This window comes from Periplaneta americana, chromosome 2 (assembly GCF_040183065.1).
Source record: "Periplaneta americana isolate PAMFEO1 chromosome 2, P.americana_PAMFEO1_priV1, whole genome shotgun sequence".
In the NCBI taxonomy this organism is placed as follows: Eukaryota; Metazoa; Arthropoda; class Insecta; order Blattodea; family Blattidae; genus Periplaneta; species Periplaneta americana.
Genome location: NC_091118.1, coordinates 13,161,489 through 13,176,748, shown reverse-complemented (window position 1 = coordinate 13,176,748; position 15,260 = coordinate 13,161,489). Strand labels below are relative to the sequence as shown.

Genomic DNA, 15,260 nt, shown 5'->3' with positions numbered 1-15,260 from the left:
TATGATTTCATTAATTCATTTTATTTAATTGCCATTATTTTAATTATCTCTCTGTGCTAATTTTAATAATTATTTGTGCTATTTATTTTGTTGCATTTGGTCAATGATTAATGTTGGCTATTATATTGATTGTATTTCATCTCACTGCCATTTTCTATCATTCATTCTCATCATCATTTGTTGTTTTGTTTTGTTTTGTATCTTGTGCTGAACTGTAATTGGCCTTGTGCTGTTGTTTTGCACGTTAATATTCTGAATAAAATAAATAAATAAAATAAATAAAATTAGTATTATTGTTATTACTATTATTATCATTACCATTATTATTATTATTATTATTATTATTATTATTATTATTATTATTATTATTATTATTATTATTATGGAAACCATTTGGTTTGATCTGATCCTTTCCATAAGCAGCTCCCCTGGTGTAGATCCATTGACATTCGTGGCAGTGTGTTGCCTCAGCAAGAATCTTGACAATCCAGCTTCCCACGACCGATAGAGCCTCCTCAACGAGTTCTGCACTTCAGGAACTTGATGTTCGACTGATCCATTAGAAGATGGATTGTACGGGGCTCTAGTGGCATGTTTAATTCCATTCCGTTGTAAGAACGTATTGAATTCCATTGAAGAAATTGTGTGCCATTATCAGGGACTGCTGTTGATGGCAATCCATGCGTGTCTAAAATGCGTCTGAGTGACACAATAACAGTTTGGGAATTTTTAGAGTTAAGCCGCACAAGTTCCAACCATCTTGAAAAAGTATCCACTAAAACTAGGAAGTTTTGTTTGTGGAACGGCCCAGCCAATCCATTATCAGTCAAATATATAATTTGGATTCTTTTCCCCCACAATGAGCCAGTTTGCTTAGGCAGCTTTGGTCGTGGCAGCTGACAAACTGCACAGGTTTTAACAATACTCTCAGCTGATGCACCAAAACCAGCCACCAAACATATTAGCTACGACCTAAACTTTTCATATTGAAAATTTCTGGATGGCCGTTATGGAGCAATTTAGTACCTACTCTATTTTTGAAGACTGGGCGGTGGGGAGGGGAGAACTAATCTTGAGCCCCATAACAGACAACCATCTTGTACTGACAGTTCCAAATGTCTACGAAATAATGACTCAAGCTTTGCTCTGGGCCAATCATCTTGTACATAAGCAGGCCTATGGACTCTTGAAAGAATGTCATGCTTGGCAGTTTCTGTAGCTATATCAGATGATGGTGTTGGGAAAATAGACGGATCTTCCAAGAAAGGAATAATCTGCGGAATCGCAGTTGTAGCATCTGGATTGCTACTCAAACCATCAACATTGCGAATTTGAATTTCTGGTCGATGTTCGAGTCGATATCATATGCTTGTAATGAAAGACATCAGGGTAACATTCCAGGCGATACTACATTCATCTCACCTCTTTTTTTATTGTAGGCTACTTTTCTATACAAACCTATGTATGAGACATGAAATATCTGTGCAGATCCTATAACGGACACTATATTGTCAGCCACCCTTCTCTCTCTACTCCGCTGCTTCGAGCGTAATTTTTCAAATAATGTAGGCTATCTTCTTCTGAAATAATGGAAATTTCTTACAATTATGTATAATTAAATATTAGTGTTTAATATTGTATCAAATTGCCCCCCTGAAATATATTCAAATTTCCTCGCGCGTCAATAAAAAGTTATCGTAAAATGATACAAAAACTATGCAACATAATCCGCCACTGTTCAACGAGGCGATAGCTAATGCATGCAGGTAACATGATCAGTTATGTTAAACTCATTGTTTAAACATTAATTTCACAAAAGCTTAAAACAAAAGAACACATACTTATAAATCACAGAAACAACGAGCGTTCACATTCTGCCTAGCTCAAGACAAATGACTACACAGACCTTGAATTCACTGATTTCTCCGCTAACTTGTACCATTATGCTGTATACAGCCTGCACACTATTTCTATCATAAAACGTATAAGGTGGCGACACGAATCTCCCAGCAACACTTGCAAACGTTTAACATTATCCAAATTACCCAGCTATTCAAATTACCCTATGGCCTATGGGTGAATTCAGAAAGGCGTATAGAGTGTTAGTTGTGAGAACTGAGCCTGAGGGAAAAAGACTTTTGGGAAGGCCGAGATGTAGATGGGAGGATAATACTAAAATGGAATTAATTGATTAACTAGTGGACTTACTCGTGTTAATTATGTAAGATTTGTGCGGCTTACAGCTGTTTCAGTGCTTCACGCACCATCCTCAGAGCCTACTAGATCACGGCGTCATCTCGAACTTCTCTGCCTGTTATGTGGGTGTGTTTGATTGTTGAAAGGTGTTGAAGAGTGGAGTCAAATAGTGTGTGTGTGTGTGTGTGAGTGTACTGAAATTGATTTGTGTGTTGAGAATTTTATCGGGGTGTGTTTTAATGTGTTTGTATATTTCGTACTGTTCTAGTGTGTTGAGTTTTTGGTTCTTGGGTTGTATGTGTAGGATTTCCATGTCCGCATTTATGTTATTGTATGTGTGAGTAGCATTGGTTATGTGATCGGCGTATGTAGATGTAGACCTACTGTGTCCTCTGGTTATTGCTTTAATGTGTTCTTTGTAGCATGTTGGAATGATCTGCCTGTCAGTCCTATGTAGAACTTATCGCAATTATTACATGTCAGTTTGTATACACCTGTGTGGTTGTATTTATTTGTTTGTGTGTTGAGATGTCTTTGTAGTGTGTTTTCTGTCCTGTATGTTATGTTGTATTTCTGTTTTCTGAATGAAGATGCGATCTTACGTGTACTTTTGTTTTCATATGTTAGTGTGATGTATTTTTTGTGTTCTTGTGTTTGTGTTGTGTTTTGCGTGCTTTTGTGTTTGTGAAGTTTTTGTTTTGTCTTCCTTATGATGTTGTCTATTATGTTTGGATTGTATCCGTTTTCTTGTGCTAGTGCTATGTATTTGATTGTGTTCACTTCTTCATTGTAGTGTTGTTGGCTCATGGGTATGTTGAGTAATCTGTGTACCATTGTCCTGAATGCAGCATGTTTGTGTTGTATGGGGTGGTTAGATGTGTTGTGTATGGGTGTGGTGGTGATGGTTGGTATTCTGTATATTTTGTAGGTGTGTTTGTTGTCGATTTTTGTTATGGTGATGTCTAGGAAATTTATGGAGTTGTTGTTTTCAAGTTCTAGTGTGTATTGAAGTTTTGGGTGTAATTTGTTTATGTATTGGTGTAGTTTGTGTTTACATAATTAACACGAGTAACTCCACTAGTTAATCAATTAATTATATTCAAGTGTTAAAAGTAGTATACGCAAGATTCAAAATGAACTAAAATGGATTTGAGGCAGGCCAGGTTCTCTAAAAGCCATTTGTAAGTTAAGTACACGCTGATCTAAATGAGGGGTTGGAAAGCAATGGTGGATTGTTAATGCTTAGGTGAGGGGTTTGGACTTTTTCCATTGCTGGTTGTCACAATCAAAAAATTAAGACACACAACGTTTCGAAGTGTGGTTCTCCCTTCGTCTTCAGGTGGAAGGAAGGAAGGAAGGAGAGAAGAGAAAAAACCTATTGTTGGGATCGTTACCAAAAACAACAATAAAAGGGGACAAGTGATTTAAAAATCCATAACGCAGGAAGTTTAAAAATGGCGTCTCAACATCTGATAAGGGCACAAATACACACGAAATGTTATGCAATGCATTCCACTCATATCAAAGAGTATTTTAAATAATTTTTTTTCGAAAATTCTATTTACCAAAAACAACAATAAAAGGGGACAAGTGATTTAAAAATCCATAATGCAAGAAGTTTAAAAATGGCGTCTCAACACCTGATAAGGGCACAAATACCCACAAAATATAATGCTATGCATTCCACACATATCACAGCATATGTTTATTTTTAAATTAATTACTCAGTGCTTACTTAAGGGAAAAATTCCTCTATTCAAAACCCAACTCTCTTTCTTTTTAAAATGAGGAGAAACGAGTAAAGTGTTGACACACAAATCTCTGCTGGCTTTGTTAGCTGGTCACTATAGGACTGCCATTTTCAGGCAATGCAGCCTATATTATATTCCCATGTTCGTTATGGACAGCAGCGAAGGACTGAGTGGTAAGAAAGCGGATCAACTTGGCAGTTATAATGCATTATACACACAAACACTCTGCAATGTTTCCAATTGTTATTTATTATTTCGAATATCAGGCATAGCTTACAAGTTATCACAGATCACAACTATAGGACTATACACACGGACACAAACAGCTGGATGGACGAGAAAGACAGACAGACGGGTAATTAAGAAAGACAGAACCTTTATCACACGGTGAGTGGATTGTTGTTCAACCTCTGTGAATAGTATAACAAGCTGTTGACTTGTGATACCAGTCACGTGATCTATCTATACTAGTATCTTATTAATATTTATTTTAAGATGAAAGTCATTGAGTTATCTTACCGTTAGGCCTACATTGCAATTTTATTTATTCATAACTCTTTCTCCTATTGGCTGTCTTCAAGCGCCACTTGTTATTATCTCCTCTTCCTTGCTTGTGTAAGCTGTCTGACAGCTTTATCTGGCTGTTTGTTAACCGGTAGATAAGGCACTATATAACTCCTCAGAAGCAGGGCTGCATCACTACTCATTCTCGTTTTCAACCAAGTGGTTTTTGGTTCGAACTTCTTCACTTTTCTCTCCGTGTACAAAGTCTGTGGACGATTGTGTTCGGAATTGACCAGAACTCCGTGACTGTTGGTAGCACCGTTCTTCGTTTCGCTCAGTGTTAACATAACTTCATTTTCAATTCACAAGGTAAGTTCTGGCTGTGAACAACAGCTTCTTCTTCATAATCACGTATTATAACGACGTAGAAACTGATCATAATTATAGATTTGCAGGCTGGAAATAAAATAAAATAATATATTATTCAATTTGATACAAAACAAAAAACAAAAACTAAGACGAATAGCAAAAATTTCAAAAATGGCCAAGAATTTGGTGCTAAAACTGCAAAAATGAAACTCAAAACGAAAAAGTCCAAAAACTGTGGGTTTTACAGCCAGAAGTCAATGATGAATATTTATGTAATCTATAGTCCTATAGTAGGGCCTAACAATATCTGTAACTTCTTAGATAAAAGGTAACATGCTAGCAACATCCAGGCCTTGGCGATTATGGTATTGTTGTAGCACTGCTGATATTTCAGGATGTGCAAAGAAGCAACTGTAGATTTCTATGGTAACGAACGTGTGAAGTTGTTACAAGTATCTACATGTCAAGTATGGTATTGCAATGAACTGCAAACAAGAGAAAATCAGTAATAAATGTTAAAGTAACCTAGATGCGATTTATCTAAACATGGGAACGTAGCTAATCTGCCCACAGCTCTGATATTCTGAGGCTAGCCCTTGACATTAGGCAGGAGGGTGAAGCTATATTATTGTCGTCCATTACTTTTAGAACGAATATTTACGGACTTGGTAACATATTTGACCAAAGCGAAGTATTTGATGGACAAAAGTGACCTTGAAAACTGCAATCCTAATTTTTGGTTTTGTGATTATTATTAATTTACAGGAAATACTCCAATTCTAATACCATTTATAGTATGTATTGAAACAATCAGAAATATAATTCGAACCGGAACATCCCTTACAGTAGCTGTAAGATAGATAAGTAGGCCTACTAGTAATTTTTAAATAATATTTCAATGCTTCACTGTTATTCTTGCTTTCTGGTGTACAAGGATGGCAAAGCCCAACCCTGTTCCCCATTTGAAACAGCGAGTGAAGACCCTGGAGGGACAGGTTCGACTGCTGCTTCCTGTCATAGAGGAAGTCAGGGTCCTCAAGGAGAGGTTGGACTCGCGGTCCCTGCGTGGCCTGGAGGCAAGGAAGGAAGAGGAAAAAGTAGGGAGCAGCAACGACATTGAGGAGAGATTGAAGCTGAAAGAGAGGGAACTGAGAGAGACACAAGCTGAAATGAAGAAGCTGAAAGAAGAATCGGAAAGAGTAAGAGTTCCGCTGTTGCCATATTTACAGTTACTGCTGAACACCTTAGATTGGGTCACAGTAAGGCTTTATTCCACAGAACTAGTTGCTCATACCAGACATTCAGAAAATGGGTGATGAGGGAAATTGGAAAAGAGTTAAGACCAGTTTTTAGATATGTAGAAAATGCGAAGATAGAATTAGAAATGTCGTGTTGTTTAGTGCAATACATTCAGTAGTTGGTTGTGAGTTATTCTGTTTCTCATCGTACTGCCACCTTACTGACTGGGCTACGTCTGAACCTGATTCCTTTGTGGTTACAGGAGAAAGCAGAACTGAGGCAGAAATATGAAGGAGAGCAACAGTTGCGGCTCCAGCAGGAAAAGGTAAGTGATGAGCTGTTACCATGGTTACTGATACAGTAATTGGGCAGTTGAGGGTACAGTGAAGATCGGACCAGTAAGCACGAAAAACTTTAAAATAGGCAGACATGCAGACGCTAAGGTGTGTTCAAATGGGCACTTAATTGAATGATAAATATGGGTACTCCATTATACAGGGACATCATTTTATTTTTACGAACATGTTTAATATTAACCTGGCTATATCCTTGGATTAAGGTCTACAACCGGAACCACCGCTTGCTCCCCCTTCTAAGACTGGAGTTCGATGATACTGGCGTAAAATAGAAATCACTCTACTAGGTATAGGAGGGAAGAAAAGTAGTTCATCCATTTACGTAAACTAGGAAGTATCGCGATTTTGAGTTCGATAATTTTCATTAGGTTTTTGTTTAATCAAAATACAGTACATTATTAACACTTAGTGTTTTTACTCACGAATTGAGCTCTCCATTCGGACGTATTCATTATGCAGTGTATATTGTACTGTTACAGCACATTAGCGTACAATATAGAGAATGAAGTTAAATTGAAAAATAATCATAATATGGATATTTAAACATATATTTTAAAATGGTGGCCATTCATTTCGATACAGGCTTCAGTTCTTTTGTGCATATTATCGCACTATAGACTATTGTACCTAATTCCAATTGCCAGTTTCGTTCTTCGTACTAGTAACTCATGTTGAAATAATTCTGTACCTACTCTATAAAAGAGTACCTTACGTACTGTAAATTCAATCTTCACTTCTGCCCGATCCGAAAAGATAAAATTACTTAGACATGCTATCACCTTACTAGCTGAGCTTTATCTAATCCAGAATTGCTTATATTACAGAGTTACCAGCAACACCTGGGGAAGCTCCGACAAAAACTGGAGTCTGTGCGAGAAATGAGGCGCCAGATGGAAGAAGTAAGTGTGAGCCATTACCATGGTTACAGATACGAGGGAGTTTACCAGCTCTATTCAGTCATTTCAAATTTTAATAATGATCAAAATAAAAATAGTTACAATAAAGAAGTATTATTATTATTATTATTATTATTATTATTATTATTATTATTATTATTATTATCAGAAAATCATCATCATCATAATCATCATCAACATCATCATCATCATCATCAAAATAGTCATGTTTCTAGTCAAGTTATCGGCATTTGAGTTTTTTCTCAACCAGATTGGTTTTTAATTAAAGAGTAAGGAGAAGGAACTGCGAATCATACGAAAAGAACTGCAGGTAGGGCCTAAAAGGCGAGGAACTGAAGAAGATGGCAGATGACATGCAAGCTGCAGTTGGAGAGCAAATTTAATTTCAGTTTTCAGACTAGAACTACCACCAACACTTTATTACTGCTACTACTACTGCTATAACTACTAATAGTACTGGCATTACTGTAGTCATGGCTACTGTCACTACTACTGACATTACTGTAGTTATGGCTACTGTCACTACTACTGACATTAATGTAGTTATGGCTACCGTCGCTACTACTGATATTATTGTAGTTATACCTACTGTCACTACTACTGTCATTACTGTAGTTATGGCTACCGTCGCTACTACTGATATTACTGTAGTTATGCCTACTGTCACTACTACTGTCATTACTGTAGTTATGCCTACCGTCGCTACTACTGTCATTACTGTAGTTATGGCTACCGTCGCTACTACTGACATTACTGTAGTTATGCCTACTGTCGCTACTACTGTCATTACTGTAGTTATGGCTACCGTCGCTACTACTGATATTATTGTAGTTATGCCTACTGTCACTACTACTGTCATTACTGTAGTTATGGCTACCGTCGCTACTACTGATATTACTGTAGTTATGCCTACTGTCACTACTACTGTCATTACTGTAGTTATGGCTACCGTCGCTACTACTGATATTACTGTAGTTATGGCTACTGTCACTACTACTGTCATTACTGTAGTTATGGCTACCGTCGCTACTACTGATATTACTGTAGTTATGCCTACTGTCACTACTACTGTCATTACTGTAGTTATGGCTACTGTTGCTACTACTGACATTACTGTAGTTATGGTTACGGTTACCACTACTGACATTACTGTAGTTATGGATACTGTCACTACTACTGACATTATTGTAGTTACGGCTACTGTCACTACTACTGATATTGCTGCAGTTATGGCTACTGTCTCTGCTACTGACATTACTGTAGTCATGGATACGGTTACCACTACTGACATTACTGTAGTTATGGATACTGTCACTACTACTGACATTATTGTAGTTACGGCTACTGTCACTACTACTGACATTGCTGTAGTTATGGCTACTGTCTCTACTACTGACATTACTATAGTTATGGATACGGTCACTACTACTGACATTACTATAGTTATGGCTACTGTCACTACTACTAACATTACTGTAGTTATGGCTGCTGTCACTACTACTGACATTGGTGTATTTATGGCTACTGACACTAATACTGACATCAATGTAATTATGTCTACTGTCGATACTACTGATATTACTATAGTTATGGCTACTGGCACTACTACTGACATTATTGTTGTTATACCTACTGTCACTACTGTTGTCATTGCTGTAGTTATGGTTACTGTCGCTACTATTGACATTTCTGTAGTTATGCCTACTGCCACACATACTGACATTACTGTAGTTATGAATATTGTCATTACTACTGACATTACTGTAATTATGCTACTGTCACTACTACTGTTTACTGTAGTTATGGCTTCTGCCACTACTAGTTACATTAATGTAGTCATGGCTACTGTCACTACTACTGACATTACTGTAGTTATGGCTACTGTCACTACTACTGCCATCAGCTTCACTCAGCCTAGTGAACTGTCACCTAGCTGACTGAGTTTCCTCTGACCAGATTGTTTTGTCTGCTGCAGAAGCTCAGAGCTGCGGCTGAGGTCAGGCCCAACCTGCAGCAGAAGGACAGCCAAGGCAGGACTGAGCTACACCGGGCAGCACAGTGGGGGGACACACACAGGGTGCAGCTGCTCCTGGATGCAGGCAGCCAGGTGAACGCCGAGGATCATGATGGCCGCACGCCCTTGTGGCTGGCAGCACGTGAAGGCCGCCAGGATGCGTGCAGGGCGCTACTGGCTGCCGAGGCGCGGCCGAATATGAAGGGAGGACTATCTGGCGGCACTGCTCTGCATGGGGCTGCATACAATGGGCCCCGTGCAGTGTGTGAGCTGCTGCTGGCAGCTGGGGCGCGGCCCAACGAGCCTGATGATGAACACCAGTGGACTGCACTGCACTGGGCAGCATTTAACGGCCACGCCCCAGTGGTGCAGCTGCTGTTGCAGCATGGCGCTGAGCGGGGGGCGAGGAATAAGGAGCTTGATACGCCACTGACGATTATTATTACTATTATTATTATTATTATTATTATTATTATTATTATTATTATTACCATCATCAACATTCGATTGTATTTATAATTATTGTTCAAATTGCTGTACACATTATCCAAATAAAAATATAAAAAATTGTTGATGTTTGTATCACTGTCTGTGTAAAACTTATACAGAATTATTGTTATTATTGTGTGATTCTGATACGCCACTGATCGTTCAGTATCTCAACTAGACTATTTCAAGCACAGTAAGTTAGTTGCCTGACACTGACTGATGACCTTGATACGCCACTGGCTGCCGCTAGTGTTCCTGCTGCTCACATGTACATCAATACTACGGCCATTTTTATTCCTATATTTTTTCGCAATAAGCCTATCAGAAGAAAAGCATTTCTGTAGGCATCGATGTTCCTGCACGAACTCGACATTCACAGCTAGAATATTAAAATAATGAAATAATCCTTCCTTAACAAAAACAAAACAAATCTGGCTCACCTTCTAGAATATGTGTTCAAATTGGTAGCCCTCAGCTGCTTTACAATGTGTCACTCGATCATAGAAATCAATTAAGGAATGACTTAACCAGGCTTTAAGGAATATCTTGCACCAATTCCATTTTTATTTAGAAACATTCAATTTGTACAGAAGTATCAAGTGTGGGTACTTTTTGGAAAGCTCTTAATAAGCACTATTCAAAAATAAAAATATATATTGGGTGTTCCATTTATAATAAGAGAGTTAGAATTACTTCCGGTTAAACCGGAAGTAGAAAAAACTCGGTAATACCATTATTGAGTTCCTAGTATATGGTTATACCCACATACCAAGTTTCATGTCACTGAACCATATGCTTCAAAAGTTATTTAGGTGGTGCGAAACTTTTAACTAACCCTGTATATATGGATATATCCCCGCGCTCTCATGGTTAACATTCGGCAGGTCTTTGAAATTTAATTGCGTTATTGTTTTCAATTTCTTATGTCGCCGCTCCAATCACTCGCCTCAATTTCAATATTGCAAGCAATAAGCTGCTTCCATTATTAAATGACACCTACGAGGGCTATTCATAAAGTAACTTCCGTTTTCATATAGCGTGCATAACAACAGAGACAGTGGCGCCGCTCTTGCGAAGGAGTGTACCTTGAAGAAGTACGCATCGAGCAGCAGTAGAGTCAAGGTCGTGTCTTTGTTCCTCTCTGAGCCATAAGCTGTCAAAATGTGTGATGCAGTCGCAAGTCCCGCCAGGTGTGAGGTACTGTCTGTAATAAGATTTCTTGTGGCCAAAAACTGTAAAGCTAGTGAAATCCATCGCCAACTTTGTGAAGTTTATGGGCCAGACGTAATGAGTGAAGGTGGCGTAAGACAATGCTGCTGTATGTTCAAAAATGTGCGAACCAATGTCCATGATGAAGAGAGAAGTTGTCGACCGAGTATCGTGAATGCATATCTGATTCGTTTGGTTGACGAAAAGGTTAGTGTAAACCGCAGGTTCATCATGAAGACGTGGCTTGGCTCGAAGCGCTTTGACGATGATGAAGAGTTGAAAACCAGCGTCGTAGGTTGGCTTCAGTCGCAGGCGGCCGAATTGTACGACTGCGGAATTTCAAAGCTTGTCAAACGCTAAGAGAATTGTCTCAATGTGACTGGAAACTATATGGAAAAATAAACTAGAGTGTATACTTTCAAACGTATTGTAACCAAATCCTGTAACGTCATTCACAGGTATGTAAAAAATAAACGGAAGTTACTTTATGAATAGCACTCGTACTTGTCTAATCCACGTGGACTAAAACCGAGGTTGCAATGTTTTGTGCTGAGAACGAACATTAAGGTATGTGATTAATAGTACATTATACAACGAGCCTATAATGAAGGTAATTAAGAGGTGAGTATGGATATTTATGAAGCGAGCGCAAGCGAGTTTCATAATTTTCATACGAGCTTCTTAATTACCATTATAGGCGAGTTTCATACGACTTTTTATGCTCGACCATATTTCTAACTTGATATTATTATTTTGTTTAGCAATGTCACGTATGTTGTGAGATGTGCGCAGACGCGAAAGTATTGATTTTTTCCGAGGAACAGATGTCCACATTGACCTTGCTAGGCCATAAGAACCTACAGAGATAACATTGAAATTAAATTAGACATTGAAAAACGAGATGACAAATTGAATTTATTTGAATACTATTTACAATTAACGCTAATTATTATAGTAACAGAACATAACCTTCTGCGACAGTATTGGATTTCCAGCCTCCGTGACTTTTCGCTAATTCTCTTTCGATTGTATATCCGAGAATAATCGATATTTGCGGTTTTATAACGGTAGAAAGCTGACCTGTCATTGGCTGAACAGTTGTAATCTGAGTCGTCATTGGCTGAAAGACCTGACCTTTAATGAGTAGGTGTACTTTAATGAAATGCATTAAAGGTCTGCTACCAGGTGTATAATTACTACATTTCGGCATGGTCGAGCATAAAAATTATTATTAAAGAGTTAAGAATTTCATCGTACTCGTATATGAAAAAAAAAATCATCATCATCATCATCATCATCATCATCATCCTTGCATGTATTGGGCCTAGTGGCCCGTTACGGTGTCTTGCCAACGCTTGAACGATCTGCCCAAGGATCTCTTTTCCACAGGATGGTAATTTAAAATTTGGCGTGGAATTCTAGAACGAGGCATTCTGATGACATGTGATCTCCAGTTTTGTCTGTATTTCTGTAGGTATTCCGTAATCGGTTCAATCTGCAGTTCTTTCATAATGTCAAAAATTTTAATGTGATCCATTCTCGTGTATCCCGCTGTACGACGCATAAATCTCATTTCTGCCGCCGTTAATCTTTGTGAATCAATATTACGAATCGTCCAAGCTTCACTACCAAAACAGAGTAGCCTATAGGTTTGGCCAATGTTTTATAAATTCTGGTGCGCGTGTGTTTTTGTACTAAGGTTGGTTTGAATATCTGATTAATTATCCCCATTGCTCTGTTGAATTTAATAATTTTCTCATTCAAATCCTTTTCTTCTTCATATGAAATTTGGTAACCGAGATAACTAAAATTTTTGACTTGTTCTATGATCTTATTATTGATGCAAATTTTGCTACGGACTGGTTCCTTTCCTAAAAAAAGCCATCACTTCAGATTTGTCAGTTGAAATTTCCATATTGAAACTTTCTGCCATTTGATTAAAGTTGTTTGCCTGTCCAGAGGCTATAGGTGGTAACCCCACCACTGGACTTACTTCCTCCAGGCTAGTAACCTGTTGGAAGGACATCTTACTAAAAAGTCTCTACAAACACAGAACACGACTGCTTGCAATGGTAACGACCCACGATTATCAATAATAATAATAATAATAATAATAATAATAATAATAATAATAATAATAATAATAATAATAATAATAATAATAATACTTAGTTACTGGCTTTTAAGGAACCCGGAGGTTCATTGCCGCCCTCACATAAGCCCGCCATTGGTCCCTATTCTGAGCAAGATTAATCCATTCTCTATCATCATATCCCACCTCCCTCAAATCCATTTTAATATTATCTTCCCATCTACGTCTCGGCCTCCCTAAAGGTCTTTTTCCCTCCGGCCTCCCAACTAACACTCTATATGCATTTCTGGATTCGCCCTTACTTGCTACATGCCCTGCCCATCTCAAACGTTTGGATTTAATGTTCCTAATTATGTTAGGTGAAGAATACAATGCGTGCAGTTCTGTGTTGTGTAACTTTCTCCATTCTCCTTTAACTTCATCCCTCTTAGCCCCAAATATTTTCCTAAGCACCTTATTCTCAAATACCCTTAATCTCTGTTCCTCTCTCAAAGTGAGAGTCCAAGTTTCACAACCATACAGAACAACCGATAATATAACTGTTTTATAAATTCTAACTTTCAGATTTTTCGACAGCAGACTGGATGATAAAAGTTTCTCAACCGAATAATAACAGGCATTTCCCATATTTATTCTGTGTTTAATTTCCTCCCTAGCAACATTTATATTTGTTACTGTTGCTCCCAGATATTTGAAATTCTCCACCTCTTCAAAAGATAAATTTCCAATTTTTATATTTCCATTTCGTACAATATTCTCGTCACGAGACATAATCATATACTTTGTCTTCTCGGGATTTACTTCCAAACCTATCTCTTTACTTGCTTCCAGTAAAATTCCCGTGTTTTCCCTAATCGTTTGTGGACTTTCTCTTAACATATTCACGTCATCCGCGTAGACAAGCAGCTGATGTAACCCGTTCAATTCCAAGTCCTCTCTGTTATCCTGGACTTTCCTAATGGCATAATCTAGAGCAAAGTTAAAAAGTAAAGGTGATAGTGCTTCTCCTTGCTTTAGCCCGCAGTGAATTGGAAACGCATGAGACAGAAACTGGCCTATACGAACTCTGCTGTACGTTTCACTGAGACATATTTTAATTAATGGAACTAGTTTCTTGGGAATACCAAATTCAATAAGAATATCATATAAAACTTCTCTCTTAACCGAGTCATATGCATTTTTTAAAACTATGAATAACTGATGTACTGTACCCTTATACTCCCATTTTTTCTCCATTATCTGTCGAATACAAAATATCTGGTCAATAGTTGATCTATTACGCCTAAAACCACATGTTCATGGGTAAGCTACGTTCTTTAATTAATTAGTTAATTTTTCAAGTATTTCTTTTATTCACACGTTTATTTATTCATTATATTATTTATGATTCATGTCCTGTCGTTTATTTGAATTAAATCCTTCCTTCATTTATCATTTTAATTATTTATGATTAATCCTTTTGTTCATTCATCATTAAACCTATCATTTTTCCATTATTCTTTTGTTTGTTTATTCATTTCTTCATCCATTTGTTTTTTCATTAGGTCTAAATTAATTTCTCTTTCATTCAAACTTTCGTTGCTCATTCTTTCATATTCCACCGAAAATATATTTGTCCATGAATAGGCTATAAGTTATGCAAAGTTCTGAACTAGAGAGAAGCTTATACTAGATCGAAGGTGGAGGCATGACAAGGTGTAACACGACGACATGTAGGTCTACTCATTACACAAAAAAATTAAAATAAAAGTAATTTACAAAAAATCTTTTCATTGGTCTCCACAAACACATAAACCTCACAAAAATACTAAGGCCGTATTGTAATATTGCTTTATTATTATTATTATTATTATTATTATTATTATTATTATTATTATTATTATTATTATTATTATTACTATTATTATTACAATTAATTTCTGAGACTATCACAAATAGGATTCTCTTCATAGTGTTTGCAGACAAATTATCTTATTGAAATTATCAACTTGCTCTAAACCAGCCTTGGCGAAAATGTGATCGTGCGCCGAGCCACTGTATAACCTGCAACGTGCATAGCACCTATGGAGGGAGGCGGACACCCGAAGGGGAAGTGAAGCAACTGTCTGACTTATTAACGGATTT

General features: G+C 37.4%; 2 protein-coding genes across 4 annotated transcripts in view; both read left to right on the top strand.

Moving 5' to 3' along the window:
• LOC138713499 (golgin subfamily A member 6-like protein 24) overlaps nucleotides 1-15,260 on the top strand; it is a 588,053-nt gene that overhangs the window by 208,057 nt on the left and 364,736 nt on the right. The window contains exon 1 of one of the 3 annotated variants that reach the window (XM_069845710.1): nucleotides 4,569-4,820. The exons of the other annotated variants lie outside the window; for them this stretch is intronic. The gene's annotated coding sequence lies outside the window, so the exon portion shown is untranslated. Of the gene's footprint in view, nucleotides 1-4,568; nucleotides 4,821-15,260 lie in introns of those variants that run through there. 3 annotated transcript variants of the gene reach the window in all.
• LOC138711637 (ankyrin repeat domain-containing protein 65-like) lies at nucleotides 5,639-11,404 on the top strand. The gene is made up of 5 exons (XM_069842772.1): nucleotides 5,639-6,019; nucleotides 6,322-6,384; nucleotides 7,240-7,314; nucleotides 9,308-9,771; nucleotides 11,269-11,404. The coding sequence occupies exons 1-5, from the start codon at nucleotides 5,756-5,758 to the stop codon at nucleotides 11,402-11,404; spliced, it is 1,002 nt and encodes a 333-aa protein (XP_069698873.1). The 5' UTR covers nucleotides 5,639-5,755.